The sequence below is a fragment of the Drosophila arizonae genome, chromosome 2 (genome assembly GCF_054131065.1).
Source record: "Drosophila arizonae isolate 15081-1271.41 chromosome 2, UAZ_ARI_1.0, whole genome shotgun sequence".
In the NCBI taxonomy this organism is placed as follows: Eukaryota; Metazoa; Arthropoda; class Insecta; order Diptera; family Drosophilidae; genus Drosophila; species Drosophila arizonae.
Window position 1 is genome coordinate 27,102,819 of NC_142922.1, and position 17,780 is coordinate 27,120,598.

Consider the following 17,780-nt stretch of genomic DNA (forward strand, 5'->3'; position numbering starts at 1 on the left):
AATATTAATATTGCCAGATTCGAAAATTTGTCATTTACCGTTTATTCTTAGTAGCGCGCGGACCAAGTTTACACAATTTTGGTTTTGCATGAGTTTTATCTCAGATTTCCGCGAACATGGATTCTGATTTGATGGACTTTTTTGATTTTTCAAAGCAGTTTAGCCGCGCACCAGCACCAAAAGGCTATATAACTGGCGACCCGACAGCGTTTACCACAGAGACTATAGATTCCAAGCCGATCAAGCGAGAGTTAATGGGCAAAGATTATGTACATGAAGTTGTTGAGAAAGAGAAGCACCTCATGAAAAAAGTATGTGTGCATGCACATTCATATTTGTGTGTGTGAGTGGTTTGTAATTGGAGCCTCGCTTTGCTTTTTGTTTATAAACAGCTTGCTGACGGGTACAATACATCGAAAAATAGGAGAACTCTCGATGAACTGGACAGCGATGATGACGAAGTGCTAATGAAAGAGCTGCCCATCGTGCGCTCAGATGAAGAATACTACAAGAAATATCGATTCGATTTAAATCGTAACAAAAATCTGCCCATCTACGAACAACGTGAGGATATTCTTGCAGCCATAAGAGAAAATCCAGTGGTAATTTTAAAAGGCGAGACCGGCTGTGGTAAGACTACACAGGTATGTACCATTGGATATCATCCTCCCCTAGTTTCATTTAAATTCTTTAAAATGAACGCTAGACGGAATTCAAAACTAACGCACAATATTCATGTGTATATGCAATCACACGTGTTAGATGCTTTAGCTGTAGATTAGATCTAGAATCCCATTTACATGGGTTTCCATTATAAAAGTATAGTCGTATAGTCATCAGAGAAGCAATAACCAAGCTGTTGAAGATCTAAGAAATTCTTAAATTTTTATCCATATAAATTTAATATTTTACACTTATCTTAAATATAATATTCGTTGAATATCTCAGTTAAAGCTCTTAATTTATATATTATAACTAATGATTTTCGCATTCCAAGTCGCGAATCACATCATCCGGTAATTTGCGCGAAAACACAGTCGCCGATGACATACGTCGCTCGTGATGATCGCGTGGTTCAGGCAATCCTATTTGATCTACCTCTTCAGTTGGCGCCTGTTCTTTGGTTTCGCCATACATCGCTTTGAGACGGGCTCGCTTTCGCAGATCCAGTTGCTCATTTGGGGCTCGAGATGTTGTGGGGCGCTGCTCGTCCGTTAACAGATCATTAATCTGACAGAAAACATCCCGCAAATGGCTGAATATGTTTGTAGCGGGAAATGAGTGACGATGTGGCTCCATCTGTTTGTTGTATGCCGTCTCCAGCTCGCACAAAGTCTCACAGTTGGCTGCCGTTTCCGCCAGCTCGTGTAGCTCGTCGGAAAGCGTGCTAACGCTCGAATTCAGCTGTTGCTTTAACAGCGCCGCTCTATTATTTGTTTTCTGTTTGGCTTCCGCGAAGCTCTCCAAGCTGTCGTAGGCTGCCAGAGAATCTAGCGCCTGGCAGTAATCCAAAGCTGTATAGCGGAAAGCTTGCTGTTTAACCAGCTGCCAGAATATGTAACTAACTTGCTGCGTATCGCTTCGATCAGTGCATTCACTCCGCAGGTGCTCCACATAGCTGGTGAGGGACTCCCAAGTGCGAGGCGACACCTCAATCTTGACAAATAATTTCGTTGGCTGCTTGTTATAGATGGCATATAGCAAATATATGGCGCCAATACGCTGAGCGCGCGTCGCCAGGAATGGCTCACCGCTAGTGCGACGACCACATGCCACTCGTTTGCCAACGTGCAAGGCGGCCATTGTGGTTTCAATCACTTCAATGTGATTGGTTTGCGCTGAGTAAATATGCTGCATTTGCAACTCGTGCCATGTTTGGCAGAACAGTTCGAACTTTGCCTCATTTAAAGCGTCAGCGGCTCGTCCAAAGTGTTGCAGTAGTTGCCAGCAGTCTTCATATACATTTTGCTCCATTCAATGATTTGTGTTATGTATTGATCTTTAGAAATTCCGTCTCTTGTGCTTGCACTTTAAAATTTGTTTACAACATTGCATTGTGCTGTCATCTAGACGATGGATTGCGACTATCGTAAGAATGTTTATAATATTGTTATCGATTATCTTGTTACATTTGTTGTCCGCTAGGTGCCGCAATATATTCTCGATGAGGCATTCAAACGGCGCGAATTTTGTAATATTGTCGTTACGCAGCCGCGCCGCATTGCGGCCATTTCGATTGCCAATCGTGTGTGCCATGAGAGAAAATGGCAACCGGGTACTGTGTGCAGCTATCAGGTGGGATTACATCGCCAGTCGAATCTGGAGGACACGCGTCTATTGTACTGCACCACAGGTGTTTTGCTAAACAACCTTGTACGAGTCAAAACGCTAACCCAATACACACACATCATACTGGATGAGGTGCACGAGCGTGATCAAGATATGGACTTCTTATTACTTGTGGTGCGTCGCTTGCTTGCACTTAATTCACGCCATGTGAAAGTCATCCTGATGTCGGCCACAATTGATACACGCGAGTTTTCGAAATACTTTGCCATGAGCTCATCACTGCCTCCCGTGGTGACCGCTAGCCATGGACGAAAATTTCCCCTTGTCAAATTCTATCGCGATCAGCTGAAGAATATACACTGGAAGGATGAGCCTCAACGGACCACACCGGGCATAGGACCTGAGGGTTATAGCGATGCCATTAAACTGCTTTTGGTCATTGATAATATGGAGCGTAAGGCCGATAATCAATCTCAGCAGTCCTATGAAGAGGCAAAGCGCACTGGCGCTGTACTGATCTTTCTGCCGGGCATCCACGAGATTGATACAATGGCGGAACATATAGGCCGAATCGTCGATGAGAAGTAAGTAAAAAAAACAATTTATAAAGATTTAAGATATTTATTTTATTATTCTGTTTATTCGCAGCCCTAACTTTAAAATTAGTATTGTGCGCTGTCACTCGCTCATGTCACCCGATTCGCAGGAGGAAGTTTTTCTGCCTCCTCCTCTTGGCCATCGCAAGGTCATATTGACAACCAACATTTCGGAGAGTTCTATTACAGTGCCAGATGTTTCCTATGTAATTGATTTTTGCTTAACCAAGGTTCTGCACACCGATACCGCCTCCAATTTTAGCAGCTTGCGTTTGGAATGGGCCTCTAAGGTTAATTGCCGTCAACGTGCTGGACGCGTTGGCCGCCTACGTAGCGGACGTGTTTATCGTATGGTTACTAAAGACTTTTATATGAATCATATGAATGAGTTTGGCATACCAGAAATGCTGCGATCGCCGCTCCAAAATTCGGTACTGAAAGCCAAAGAACTGGAAATGGGCAAGCCGAGTGAGATTTTGGCCCTAGCTATGTCTCCGCCTAATCTTTCTGACATACAAAACACGGTGTTGCTTCTCAAGGAGGTGGGCGCCTTGTACACTACCGTCGATGGCGTTTATGAGGAGCTTGATGGCGATCTTAGCTTCTGGGGCAAAATCATGTCCAAATTTCCACTAGATGTACGTCTCAGCCGCTTGATTATACTGGGATACGTCTTCAATTGTCTGGATGAGGCCATTGTCATTGGTAAGTGATAAAGCCATCGCTCAGTGGATTTCATTTAAGAAATGTTTGTCCTTAGCGGCTGGCTTGACTGTGCGTAGCTTGTACGTGACTGGAAGCCGGGGACAGATGAATGAGGCATTTTGGATGCACTACATATTTGCCGATGGATCTGGCTCAGATATGATTGGCATTTGGCGCGTCTATAGAGTAAGGAACAAATGGAAAATCATTATGAACTTATTTAAAGTTTTATCATTTGTTGTATTTTATTTAGATATATCTGAACATGTGCCAGGATCGTATGCTTAAGGAGTCGGCACAGCAATGGGCCAGGCGCTTTAACGTTAACTTGCGCTCGCTTAAGGAGATGCACTTGATGGTACAGGACTTGCGCCAGCGATGCGCAAGTCTCAATATACAGCCCTTGCCCTATGGCGCCTGCCATATGTGGGATGATCGCGAGAAGTCTATAATTCTAAAGGTAATCATCGCTGGAGCGTTCTATCCAAATTATTTTATGCGCAGCAACAAAGCGAATGCCGATTATGATCGGAGCTTATTCCAAACTATATGCGGTAATGATCCATGTCGTACCGTCTACTTCACCAATTTTGAGCCACGCTACATGGGCGAGCTATACACACGACGCATCAAGGAACTGTTTTTGGAGGCAAAAATCCCACCTGAGAACATTGACGTCACTTTCCAGCATGGGTCAGAAAAGGTATTTGTAACGTTTAAGCCAGACGATGAGGATGTCGATACCACAAAGGTCGTTCAGGTGCCGGGTCGTGTCATGACCGAGGTATATAAAGCAGTGCGCATGCGTCTTGAGAATCAAAATCGGCCACTGCGCGTCATGGAGTAAGTATATTAAGCATCTCTATAACAATCAACTAACTGTGTGCTCTACAGTAAAAACTCTGCATTTAAGTATGTCGAGCAGAATCGAATTGGAGTAATCAGCGACTGTACCTGGGTGCCGCCATCAAATCAATGGCCTGTAGAGCTACTCACGTTGCCATCCGTATTTGACAAGACCATCTATGGACTAATAACCCATGTAAGTAGACTTGGCATATTCTCTTCTTTTACTAAATTGATCTTTATTATGTGAATCTCCTTTATCCACAGGTTGCCAATTGTGGCAAGTTTTATTTTCAGCCACAAGCGCTCGCCGAGCGTATTGCGAGCATGTCGGAGATATTCAATAGATCCTTGGAACTTAGCTGCTATGTACAGAACGCGAAGGCAGTTACAAAGGGTCTGCAATTGTTGGCAAAGCGGGGAAACCTTTACCAGCGCGCAGTAGTACTAAAGGTAGAGACACAGATAAATGGTTATCCAAGGTTCCGTGTGCGTTTTATTGACTATGGTGATGTGGCAGTGGTGCCCATAGATAAGCTGCGTCTTATGTCGCCTCAGCTGAAACGTGACTTTGAGCGTTTGCCGCCGCGAATGTTTGAATGCCGCTTGGCGTTGGTGCAGCCGTCGTCAGTGGCTAGCTCTTATAATCAGTGGCCTCAGCACGCCAACGAAATGTTGATTTCGGTTGCCAAGTCCGGGCGGGTCGAGTTAGAGATTTATTCGCTGGTCAACAATGTGGCCGCTGTTTTGATACATACGCGCGGTGGAGTGTTGAACGATATGCTGGTGGACCGTCAATTGGCTCGACGGGCCGACGAGGACTATATGTCACGCAAGGATCACGATTTGCGATTGCGTAAACAGGAGACCAAACGTAATGTTTCAATTACAGACCAAAGACTCATCAATGAAGAGTATTTACGTTTTGCCCAATTGCCAAAGGACGCGGACTTGGAGCCACCGCCTCTTAATAAATGCAATCTTAGCATACGCCTCAAAGGCCCATATAGCCCGCTCGAGGCCAGCTTGAATTCTATGCTCCGCATTGGCATGTATAAGTCCGTATTCATTGACAAGGAATCCGTCAATTCAGTACTGTTGGACAGTGATCCACAGGATCGTCATGACCAAATGGTGGTGGCTGCCTCCGTGACTGAAGCCTTTGACAATTTGACGGTTCGTGGAACAACTCTGATGCCCAACATACATGGCTTTGGTGCTCTCATGGCCATGCTCTTCTGCCCTACGATGCAAATCAAATGCAACAAGGACCGTACAAAGTACGTATCCATACTAGCAGGGCTCGGGTACAATCCCGACACTATGCAGCCGCATTTTGAAGAGCACGACATGGTCATCAATTTGGATGTGGTTATACTTAAAGATGATCTTCGTATTGTAAGTAGTTATGTCTTAATATCTAAAAGAGATGATTTTAATGGTCTGTATTTTCTTCTATTTCAGATAAACCAAATGCGTTATAATATCGACAGTATGTTTTACAATTTCGATGTGAACGAAATGCCCTCTGTGGGAACGGAGGATCGCGTAGTAATATTTAATCAGTTGCGATCGCTGCTCATTCGGTTTGTGCTATTGAAACTATGCAAAAAATTGTGATATTTAATTTATCATATTCTCTTTTCAGTCTGCTCGGCAAGGATCGGAGTTTCATTGAACGTCATGTTTCGAATTTCGAATACCTTTGGGAGGACATGTCTGACTTGGAGCCGCCTTCCGAACCATACGGCAAGCGTGCTATATTCCCTATGCACAGCTCATATGATTTGGAAAGCGAGAATATGGGCAATTTGTTATCGCTGCAAGCGAACTGCAAGGAATTATACAGCTGGCGCAACTTGTAAATATTTTTCAGCTATTTGCTTGAGAGAATATTATACTAAAAATTGTTTTGGTTGCAGCGAGGGTACTATGCAGCCCATGAAATGCAGACTGTGCAACGATACGCTCGAGTCCGTTGCTGAGTTGCGATTGCATTTGCTGACCCAACTGCATCGCGATCGGGAGAAGCAAGTGGGCTGGAAGCAGAACTAATCTCTAAAATTGACATGATACTTAACACGCCTTTCTTGAAGAGAGTATGACTTTTTTCACCTTTGACATGAAAGATGACACTTTAATCATATAATTCTTATTTTGAATTTTCAATTATTTGTTTTAAGCCTGTTTAACTGCAATTTATGAAATTAATTGCAACAAATTTAATTGAGAACCACAAACTTTAAAAGTTTGCTCACTAGCAAATTTTTTCGCTTTTCATCATAACAAATCAATGAATCATATCAAAATGCTATTAATTTCCATTTTCCATTTTCAAATTTGCTATTGAATAAATGCAAATTATTAAATATTTGAATGCAAAATTTTTCTTTAATCAAGTTAATTTGGAGTCCCGATAAGTATGCTACAATTTGTAAAATCTGTATTATTCTGTGGTACATAGATCTCTGTAAATTTGATAATCACTGCGTTAATTAAGTTTTAGTAATAGCATTCTTAAGTTATATTTGTTCCTTTTTTATAGACCGCCGAGCTGTACATGAACTTTAGCTACTTTTTCGAGTTCGAGTTCTACAGCGTTCTCTTAACTTTATTTATACTTTATGATTGTTCTTATGTAAGAAGTACTTCAGATACGTTTCGCACAAGCATCTGCGTCGGCGCCGGCGTCGGCGTCCCTCTCTCATCCAGCTCGCATAGCGTGTAGTTCTGCATGCGGTTAAGCGGCTTGCTGCAGAGGCCGCACATCTGGTGCTTGTAGACGCCGTAGATCTCGAAGTTCAAGATGTTGTACATGTCGAACTGGATGGTGGCGCTCAGCTTGGTGCATTCCACAATCAAAATGTTTTGCTCGTTGAGTTCCACCCTTAAGCAATGAATCATATTATATATAGATCAAGAATTATCATTGGCCATGAGTGCTACTTACCGGAACGCATAGTCGCTGTCATCGATTGGCCATTGATACGGCTTCTGGCGTACGTCATATGGTGTTTGTGCCTGATTGACGTAAATGAAGACCGGATCTTCATCGACATGGCTGCTGTTGCCGGCACGCGAGCGGAAATTGAAATAGTTGGGGCCAATGTGCACACGAAGTCCATAGTTGCTGGCCAGGGTCTTGGCGTCGGGCGACGGAGTCAGGAAAACAGCCATCTTCGGCAGAGGAGAACAGTCTGCCACCAGCAGAGTTAGACAGTTCGGGTGTGCCGCAATCTCGCCCAGATTAATGAGGTAATCATCGAAGGAATTGATCATTCCATTGATCACCGAGCAGGAGCGCTTCAGGCCCGAGTCGTAGGTCAGCTGGTGCGATGCATCAAACTTGGAGTCGAGCTTGTAGAGGAACGGTATGTGATAGATGCGCCAATGGACGCCATTCACCTCCACCGTCAACCAGAAGTGATCGTGCGGCGTGTGCATCGTTATGTTAATCTGTTTGCTCATATTCAAGCTGTCCACCTTGTTGGCCGACAATGCGGAGACCAGATGGTCTAGACGCGTGGACCACAGCTCGAACCAGGCGGGCATCTAGAGAGCATAATAACTAAATATATAATTGATCTTTGACATTCCCCATGTGCTCTTCAATTTACATTATTAAACTTCAAGTCCATGTCATATTGTGTTATAGATGTGAAATTTTCGAAATTGCTGCGCTTGCAATATTTCGATGTGGGGATCGGCGAGAATTTGAGCACCTCCTTGGGGCAGAAGTCGGTGTCCGTTAGCGAAATCTTGTCGGAACGTAGAAAGGCGCGTGCATGCTCCGAGGGCTACAGCAATACAAATATGTATATCGTGAACATAAGCTAATTATAATTATAGCAGAAATATAGGTACTTACACCTGCGCGTGCCGCAAACTGCACCTTTGAGCCAGTCTCCGGGCATTCCCCGTTCTCGTCAGCCAGGCCAAAGACCACATACCCATTGAGTGTGTGTGGGCGTTTGGTGAACACGAGAGGTTCATAGGTCAACCTGGTGCAGGCCTGGAAGAGACGGCACAACACAGAGTGAGTCAAGAAGTCAGCCACTGACATGCGAGAAGTGCTCTCGTTAGCCAACATGCACCCTGTATGGGCACTTGAGGCAAATACAGTGCTGGGCACATTGATAGAAATAGCAGTAAGGGTTAAATGGGAATACTATTATATTTGAAAAGTGCAGACATGCAGCTAATAAAATTTATACAAGGATTCAATACACTCTAAAATACAAAATATCATATTTTATATAAAATTGTATTTTAGAGTATACTGAATGCTTAATATTAGTAACTATAAAATATATTATCAAATATATTTTATAAACCTAAAATATATTATAAAATATATTTTATATAAAATTTTATTTTAGAATGTATTGAATACATTTTATAAGCTATATAATTTATATTAAAATATTTTGATTTAAATTTAAAATAATTCCATTTCAAGTCTATAATCATATTTCCGTAAATCTCATTAAGTCTCCAGTAGCTGATGCAATAAATATTATATGCAAATTCAATAATTAACCTGTGGTCATATTAATATTCTTACAGCCGTCAGGCATGCAGGTGGGTATGCTCTGCGAGGGTGGGTCAAATTACCATGACGAAGCGACAGCCAAGGAGACAGCCACAACAACTGCGGCAACGATTAACATACACATATCCTGGCTGTCTGTCGTCGGGTCGGTTGGCTGGGTCTGCTGCTGCCGCTGCCGCTGCTGCAGTATGTCGGCCTGTTGTCCGCGTGCCACTTGATTATGTAACAGCAAGAGACATTGTCAGGTGGCACACGAGTCTATTGCAGCAACCACAATTGCTGCCCCACATATTCGGAATGCTTGGCAGGCTGGGAGTGAAACGTCGCTAGTTTGATCAATATGTTTCAGGCCGGTTTCAACTTTAGAAAGCAGTCAGCTACTAAACGTTTCAGACGCATTTCTCACATCATAAATTCAGCAGAAAATTCACATTTTTTTTTTTTTACTATAAAGTGTGGAAAAATCCGAAGGCTCTAGTTTATAAAGCGTGTTGATTTGGTCGCTTTGGTATTGGGCATTGGCTTTGTTTTGTGTTTAAATTTTGGTTATTTGATTTTGGTTCGTCGGAAGCAAAATGACTTCGGTAAGAGGGAACGATAGATGGACGATGCGAGTGTGAAAATATAAATTGGATTAATCGAATTCCTTGCTCTCGTAGATTGAATCAAAACGCGTGCAATACCGCAAGTACCTGGAGCGTGCCGGAGTTATCGATGCGTTGAGCAAGGCGCTAATAAAGCTCTACGAGGAGCAGAATAAACCCGAAGATGCGATTCGATTCGTGCGCAAGTTCATGTGCGAAAGCTGCCCGGATGATGCTCAGTATGATTTGATGAAGAATGACTTGGATGAGGCCAAGACGACGATAGCTCGCCTCGAGCAGGAGCTGGAGCGGCTGCGTGGACAAATCAAGAAGTCACCGGAGGAATACCAGGAACTTACTATGGCTGGCTACAAGTCCCTGATCGACGACGAGGAAAATGTCAGTTCGCTCTTGCGCAAATACCTCACGCCCGAGTTGCTGGAGGAATACATGCTGGTGACCACCCCATCTCCGGTCGATGCCTATCTGTATGATTGTGCCGTGTCTGGCTTCGAGCATCATGATGCGCCTGTGGGCATTTATGCGGCCGATCCGGAGTGCTACGATGTGTTTACTAAGCTATTCGACCCGATTATCAGGGAGTATCACGGCCAGGAAGAGAACGATAGCGATGTGCTGCAGAAGGACGTGGACTGGGGTAACGTGGACGAGATCGAGAATCTGGATGCGGAACGCAAATATATACTCTCTACGCGCATACGCCTTTCGCGTAATATTGAAGGATTGCCGTTCTTCCCCAAGCTGACAGAGAAGCAGCTGATCGAGGTGGAGGATAAGATCCGTGCGGCCACCGAAACCATGGACGGCGAGCTGATTGGCACCTATCTGACGATGGGTGACATTGATACCGAGACTCAGCAGGAGATGGTGAAGCGCAACGTTCTCTTCGCGCGAGGCGAAGGCTATTTGCAGACCGCTGGCTGCTACCGCTTCTGGCCGACCGGGCGTGGAGTCTACCACAATCCCGCCGAGACATTCATGATTTGGTCCAACGAGGAGGATCATGTGCGTGTCATATCGGCGGCCCAGTGCGGTGACCTGGGTGACGTCTACCAGCGTCTGGTCACCGGCATACAGGAACTGGAGAAGAACCTGACATTCATTCGTCATCCAAGCTACGGCAATCTGACCGCCTGTCCCACAAATTTGGGCACCACATTGCGGGCATCTGTGCATATTCGCCTGCCCCTTCTGAGCAAGGACGAGGAGCGATTGAAGGCAATGTCTGAGGAGCTGTCTCTGACGATACACGGTACCGGTGGCGAGCACACCCCTATCGAGGATGGCGTTATGGACATATCGAACAAGCGTCGCATGGGCTTCACCGAGTTCGAGCTGGTCAAGTCTCTGCAGGACGGCATTGTGGCTCTCATTAATGCCGAGGAAGAACTGGAGATAGCGGGCCAGGAGGGCTAGTCTCGTCCCGCAGCAATAATAGCACACCACCACCACCATTGTCACTGCTTGAAGACAAACATCATCATGGGCAAAATGGGGCTGAACGTGCGAGTTTACTCTAAGCAAATTAAGTTGTCGGTTATCACATTGTTTCAAATTAGGTACACAAATATTCGGTTTAATAAATTTCAGCCCCTTCGAAAGTGGTATTGTTTTTCCATCATCCACTCACCTTCCAATCCTCCTCATCATCCTTGGAGTTCCGTTGCACCTTGCCGCTGACCTTAAACCAGTTCGACTTGGTTGAGGTCTGAATGTCCACTATGACGTTCCACTTGTGCAGGGATTGTACGTTTTGCGTCTCGTCCGAGTGCTCCAGCGTGAATCCGATCTGCTTGCCCTTCAGCTCGGATGTCTTGAGCACGTCTTCGACACAGATATTACCATCGATCTGTAATATATATCATATGAATCCAGCTGGCCTTTTGGGACAGCAGTGACTCACCTTGGTGGCATTTTCGTTGTACATTAGAAGCGTAAAGTTCCGATCGTGACCCAAGTGGATTGAGCTGAGCTGAGTAAATCCAAAGACGTACATCATCAGGCTGACGACCATGTTGCGCGAGAAGCCACTGTAATATAAAGAGATTTACTTATCAATTCCATTCCGTGTTTACTTTATTTTTTACTTCTCTATGAACTCAGACTTTAGTAGCATGCCCCGAAACTTAATCATTTCGTTCAGATTTATGTTGACCTTCAATTTGACACCCAGGTCCGGCATGGCATAGCTGAACGGCTGGAACTGTAGAGGTGGTGCGAATTAGTCGAAAGGACTTTGTGGACCATCGGATTCATTGCTTACCACTTCATTGCCTCGCTCTGGATACATGATCTCCTCGAAGGGTGCGGAGGCTGTCTTGGTCACCTGGCCACGCGTTGAGGTCACGGCTCGTGACTTAAATGACAAGCCACTGGTTAGGTTCTGGGGCCGCGAGAAGGTATACCGGGCACACTGCGCGCTGTCATTCAGGGTCAGCTCGCTGCTAAACGGTATGTAGATGAGGAAGCCCTGCTCCCGTTTTATTTCGTGGTCCAGGTTAAGAAACGGATTGTAGCTGCGGCTGCGCACCGTCGCGTAAGATGAGTAACGCGCATCGATCTCCAGCGTATGCTTGGTGCCCGGTGGCTTCCGATGCTCGGTAATATTGCCACGCAAGGAGGTGAGCACCGTGGTCTGTAGCAGCACATCCGACGATGTGCCCAGCACAGTGGGCACCGAGTACTTGTTCATAAACGGCCAGCGCACCGTCTGCATGTTTATGTGGCTATCGGTGCGAATAAGCAGTTGCAGGCGGTCCAAAACTGAGCAACGAAACAGTGGAATTTTGAGAGTTAGAGTAGAAGGAGAAAAGGTGATATGTAAAGAAGATAACAGAAATGTACATATATCGTATATTAGATGGTGTTAATTGGCTTGCATATATAATATTATCTATCTATCTATCCATATGTATTTCTGTATAATGTATGAACTCGATTTATACAAAAAGTTTTCTTTTCTATAATGATGTTTTGATTGCTAGAATCATACATATATAGAGCTCAGCCAGCTACCCTTACTCACTGTTGTCATAGGTCAGTTGCTGGAACATGCGCTGATTCAAGTAGTAGGAGAGCACAGTCTTGCCCTCCATTTGCAGTATGAACTCGATGTGCAAATTCTTCGAGTTGACAATGGGCGCCTTCAGCATGGCCAACAATGTCTTGATGCTCTTGAAAGTGAAGGGATCGGAGCCGTTGGCTTTGGACTGAACGGTCTGCCAGATAGCATCGGGTAATCCGCGAGCTTTTATATATAGCTGAAAGATGGAAAGTTCGATTTCGACTTAGGAAAATGTGAATCAATGGAAGGGACAGTACTTACTGCAAGTTGTCCCGTAAATTTGCCCAGCGCTTCCGTGTCAAACTTGAAAAATGCCACAACGGGCATATCCGACTTTGGATCGCCTACTAGAAACGTTTGCAGCATTGCGCCAATGCCGAATTTCGAGTCTCTGTAATCGAATATGTAATTGCCCGTTACCCAATAGCGCGGCTCGGGTTTCTGGGGCAGATGCCGATGCATATAGGAGAGCAGACGACGCCTAGGGAAGACGAAAGTTAGAATCAGAAGAACACTCTTCTTTTCAATCCACTTACAGATGCTGATAGCACGGATATGTGGTCTCCGATATGCTGGTGACTGTGGTGCGATAGTAGTTGATTAGATGTGGATCGGTTTCGCTTTGTATAATGCGATGAATGCTGATCAGTCGCGCCGCCGTGGGATTCGATATGAGCAGCAGGGTAACAGCGGCCACACGCAGCTCCAGACTGGCGTTGCGGGACTCAAAGATGGGCCAGTAGATCTCGTAGATGCGCTCAGCGCGCTTGTCGGCCAGTGAGAGTGTTGTCCAGGCAGCCATGAATCTGAGATCCTCGTTTCCCTCTTCCATCACAATGGGCTCCAGATAGTTGGCCACATTGCCCAGCTGTAAGTTGCTCAGTCCCTGCAGGAACAGCATCTTTTGCTCATAGTCTCGCTCGTCTGTGAGGGCAAATAGGTTTTAATTATTCATCGACTGACTGTGACTCATGCAACTTACTCAAGTACAAATTGAAATACTTTTGGACATATTCCTCAAACTGATCCTTGTCAATGCCGCGTGCCACGTACACGTTGTAGACGAGAGTGGCAAAGCTCAAGATAGCTGCTTGCCGGACATCCGGTCGATCGGGTCCTATGCTCAGGAACTCCTCGCACTGCTTCACCAGCTCCGCCGACAGCTCGAATATGTGAAAGGGCATGGGGATCAGCAGCTGCACCGCAATGTTCGACTTTATCGTCTTCTCCTTAACCAGGTGACGCGTCAAGAAGACTGAGGCTTTCGTGCCGATGCGTGGTATGATCTCGTGGAAGATGTTGCGTATCGTTTCCTGTCGATACGATGTGCCGATGTCCACTTCGGTGTAGAGTTTCTTTAGCGACTCAAAGTCCATTTCACTCAGTAGCTTTATGACATCGGATAGTGTTGAGTCGTAGGGCTCGTTAAACTTAAACTCCGTGCTCTCCAATGCCTCGGCCAGGTTGTCCAGAAGCCCGGCCGCTGCAGATATCAGAGTCTCCTGCTGCTGTGGATTGCGTCCGCCAGTCGGATCGTTGATTTCCAGCGGCTGCAATTGTAAATTCGACGTCTCTGTCGACATGGAGGTCTCAATATCAATCGGATTGTCGATCGGTGTCTCATTTTGGAAGTTTAGCAGCAGCCTATAAATCAATAATGATTTAGAAATTTACCAATCATCAATCACTGTTCAACTTACTCCGAGTTAATGTACTGTGCCTCGCCCGTGGACTCGAAGGTGTGAATCAGCGTGGTGCCCTTGGCATGGGCCATGCTCAGGAAGTAGCCTGTCTCATTGTGGGGCAATATGCCGTATATGGCCTCGTTGCCAATGATGACACTCTTCTGGTGATCGAACTCACACGTGTTCGGGGGAACATTGCTACGCGTAATGTGCACGGCCTCCGAGTAGGGCAGGCAGGTCTTAAGCTCGGGTGTCTTGCGTATGGATATGTAGTTGGTCTTGTTAGACACGAAATACTCCGTCTGGCACTGGCCATGGATGCCCGTCTGAAACATGAGTGCAGTTAGCAATGAAGTTAATTTGGATACTGCATATGCGAAGATCTCTAACCTCATCCACCACAAAAGCGCCACTGGACTTGATTTGGAACTGCAGAGTGCTGGCAATGGCACGCTTGAAGTTCATCGACCAAATGGGGTCACCCTCCTTGAAGACCACATGCGAGATGGTCCCCTCCTTGGTGAGAATGATCTTGAAGGGCTTATAGGGCGGATACATCTCCTTGTTCTGCAAGAACTTTTCCCCAGAATTGTTGAGCGTTACATCGTCTATGACCAGCTAAATTGAAATTGCGCAAATGAAAGAGAGACAGAAAGGGGATTAATTGAAATGTTTATGTATAGGTCGGGAAATCCCGAGTCGAGTAATCTACGGTCTACACTCGCTTTTGCTGGCACAAATCAGCTGTATTGGCTTATTCACTATGTTGTCTTGACATAAACAAAAATATTATTGTTAATATTTTGTAATCAGTGACGGCTTAATACACTTAGGAAATGAATTTATATATATTATATATATATTTCTACATATCTGACTAATTTAAAAAGTTCAAAAATACTCAAATTTTTAATGTAAGGAGTTTTTTAAGTTTTCTTTAAATCTAATCTATCTATTAAATTGTAGTCTAGATTTAATCAGTATTATTATTTCTTTAAGACTGAATCCTTAATAAATTTAAAAGGTATATTTACACCTAATTTTTGTTTCAGATTAATTTAAATTGTAAAAAAATACTTTAAAATCTTAATGTTTAATATAAAACTTATTGAATAACATTATAAATTTTTTATGAATCAATTTTTTAAATATCTACAGTACTTGATATTATAACTCGATTTAAGGTTAATCGTTTCTAAGACAGAGTTATTAAAATTTCTCGAGAACATCGAGATAAAAATGAGGAACTAGTTTGCACAGAAAGAGATAAATAAACGGATATAGTGATATCTACACAGCTTTTGATACAGATTAAGTGTTTATACATATACATATCTATATATTTCATTCATGGGGTTGCACATTTCGTGTGAAAATGATAATAGCGTCTGGAAGGGTATGAAGATTAGTCAGACTCAGCGGGCAGACTGAGCCATGTTACATATGGCAGACACATGTCTGTGTCTTGTGTTCGGGTCTCTGTATGTGTCTGTTGATAAGCATAGCGCCGCTTTATGATCCCTTCCCCCACTTCCACAGTCAAAACAATCTAAACTGATTACTCCGCGTATATATGTATGTATGTGTATATGTTGATATGTGTAAGATACAATATACAGAACATCATTCACATGTGTGTGTGTATGGGTGCATGCATATGTGTGCATGGGTGGGTATACTGGTAGCATCATTTTATCTGTCTCAATGAAAGAAGTTCACAGCCGAGTTCAGTTCATTGTGCACTGGGACTGCGGAAAGGTTAAATTGTTTATAATTCATCTGCGAATTCTTTCGCGAAAGTGTCTGCAAAAACTTGAGCATGAGCCAGCAGGTCCAGTAGCTGAGCATCAACTGGGGACCCAGAGAATTTGCACTGTTCGAGCTTAATTGAATTGTACTAATTGATCATGAAATCAATAAAAAATTTGATTTATTTTTTAACTTTAATTGGCTATAAATGAAAATATATGCAACTTATATGCATATAGTATATATATGAAAATGTTGACATACATACATATGTAAATATACATTTATATATTCAGTTTTGTTTTTATTAAGTCTTGGTTGTAAACAAATTATGATTTGAAAAACACATTTATTCACATTTATATTATTTATAGCTTAGAAATATTCCCTATGATTTCTGAACTTATTCATGCTTTCATATGTATATATTTTTTATTATGTACGTATAAGTACGTCAAAATACTATTAGAAATTAATATTACAGATCTCTGATTCAAATAGTTACATTTTATATTCATTTGAGCATTCATACACCTTAATGTGAAAAGGATCCAGTTTTGGAATTCATATACCGATGTATGTATCTATATAGCTATAGATATATAGTTTACATTGACTTACCGCAGCGGCCATCACAAGTTCACTCTGTCGCTGTAGCGTGAGCTTTCCACGGACTATCCAGCCAGTGGTTGGCGGTGCCGGATGCCCTTCGTCCTGGGGCTTGGAGCCAACAAGCACATTGCCCACATATTCATAAAGCATTTGCTTATTGACGCCAATTATATTGAATGCACGACCGACATCGATCACCAAAAATAGAACTGAAAATTGAAAATGGTGTTCAGCATTTGCATTCAGCAAGAAATTGTTGTGTGTGGCAATAAACTTGGTGACAGCCCAAGCCGGGGGCAACAGAATCCAATAATACACTTTATCAATTGAATTTTGTCTATATACTTGAATATGAATATGTATGTAGGCATCTATGTATATTTTCATATACGTATATACACTGGTATATGGACAGATGTATGTATGCATGTAGATTATTTATGTGGTCATCACAGAGCAAAAAACTGTTTAATCAATATTATTATTAAATATATATACATATGTATATGCTGGTGGTTTTTTTCTTTCCCATTTGTTTTTTTTTTTTTTTTTTGTTATTTTGATTTTAAATGTTATTCAATGAAACATTACGTCATGCTCCTGAATAAATATGGTCCCTGGGTTTATCAATTAGGTTATTTTCTACTTTCTACGTACACACAAACACGGAACACTTCAGTCGCCGCATGATTCGCTGAATAAAAACTCGTGAATCTGCAGATTTAATAACACAATGTACACGCCTCGCTCCGATATCGCTTTAACAATATATATATATATATATATATATATATATATATATATTTAAATATATAAATATATATGTGTGTGTGATTTAGGAATCTTTTCAAAGAAACCGCCGATTTTCTTTATCGCCAACGTATTGCAGAACGACTTTGAAATTCTACGTCTGCTTCGCTCGCGATCCTCACTCGAACTGAAGCTGGTGTCGTTCTCAAGCCGATGCTCTGGCCTTGCTGGAGGTTCTTACTGATAAGCAGCGGCATCAGTGTCTGAGCGATATTAAGAGCGGCTCTCTTGCCGTCGCTCTTTCAGTGCATTAATGAATGAAGGGGT

General features: G+C 43.4%; 4 protein-coding genes across 5 annotated transcripts; 2 read left to right on the forward strand and 2 right to left on the reverse strand.

Moving 5' to 3' along the window:
- The first annotated feature begins 8 nt into the window (after positions 1 to 8).
- spn-E (tudor domain containing 9 protein spindle E) lies at positions 9 to 6,807 on the forward strand. Its single transcript, XM_018018449.2, has 11 exons — positions 9 to 311; positions 393 to 644; positions 2,146 to 2,873; positions 2,938 to 3,590; positions 3,646 to 3,776; positions 3,844 to 4,433; positions 4,485 to 4,632; positions 4,704 to 5,834; positions 5,901 to 6,022; positions 6,085 to 6,297; positions 6,359 to 6,807. The coding sequence occupies exons 1-11, from the start codon at positions 117 to 119 to the stop codon at positions 6,489 to 6,491; spliced, it is 4,296 nt and encodes a 1,431-aa protein (XP_017873938.1). The 5' UTR covers positions 9 to 116; the 3' UTR covers positions 6,492 to 6,807.
- On the reverse strand, positions 860 to 2,098 carry Pbp45 (proximal sequence element A Pbp45). Its single transcript, XM_018018452.2, has one exon. It carries the CDS (start codon positions 1,972 to 1,974, stop codon positions 976 to 978), a length of 999 nt encoding a protein of 332 aa, XP_017873941.1. The 5' UTR covers positions 1,975 to 2,098; the 3' UTR covers positions 860 to 975.
- Positions 6,806 to 17,658, reverse strand: cv-d (vitellogenin-like lipoprotein). Of its 2 annotated transcripts, none has more exons than XM_018018448.2 (16): positions 17,361 to 17,658; positions 16,713 to 16,912; positions 14,733 to 14,960; positions 14,358 to 14,668; positions 13,640 to 14,301; positions 13,194 to 13,581; positions 12,919 to 13,138; positions 12,619 to 12,853; positions 11,857 to 12,356; positions 11,699 to 11,796; positions 11,497 to 11,623; positions 11,224 to 11,442; positions 8,305 to 8,448; positions 8,054 to 8,233; positions 7,387 to 7,988; positions 6,806 to 7,323 (listed from the first exon to the last, which is right to left on the reverse strand). In XM_018018448.2, the coding sequence occupies exons 1-16, from the start codon at positions 17,389 to 17,391 to the stop codon at positions 7,071 to 7,073; spliced, it is 4,398 nt and encodes a 1,465-aa protein (XP_017873937.1). In that variant the 5' UTR covers positions 17,392 to 17,658; the 3' UTR covers positions 6,806 to 7,070. The 2 variants fall into 2 exon arrangements, with proteins under 2 accessions (XP_017873937.1, XP_017873936.1); XM_018018447.2 differs by having other exon boundaries at positions 11,681 to 11,796.
- LOC108621251 (arginine kinase) lies at positions 9,328 to 11,194 on the forward strand. Its single transcript, XM_018018451.2, has 2 exons — positions 9,328 to 9,572; positions 9,648 to 11,194. The coding sequence occupies exons 1-2, from the start codon at positions 9,564 to 9,566 to the stop codon at positions 11,007 to 11,009; spliced, it is 1,371 nt and encodes a 456-aa protein (XP_017873940.1). The 5' UTR covers positions 9,328 to 9,563; the 3' UTR covers positions 11,010 to 11,194.
- Positions 17,659 to 17,780: the final 122 nt, after the last annotated feature.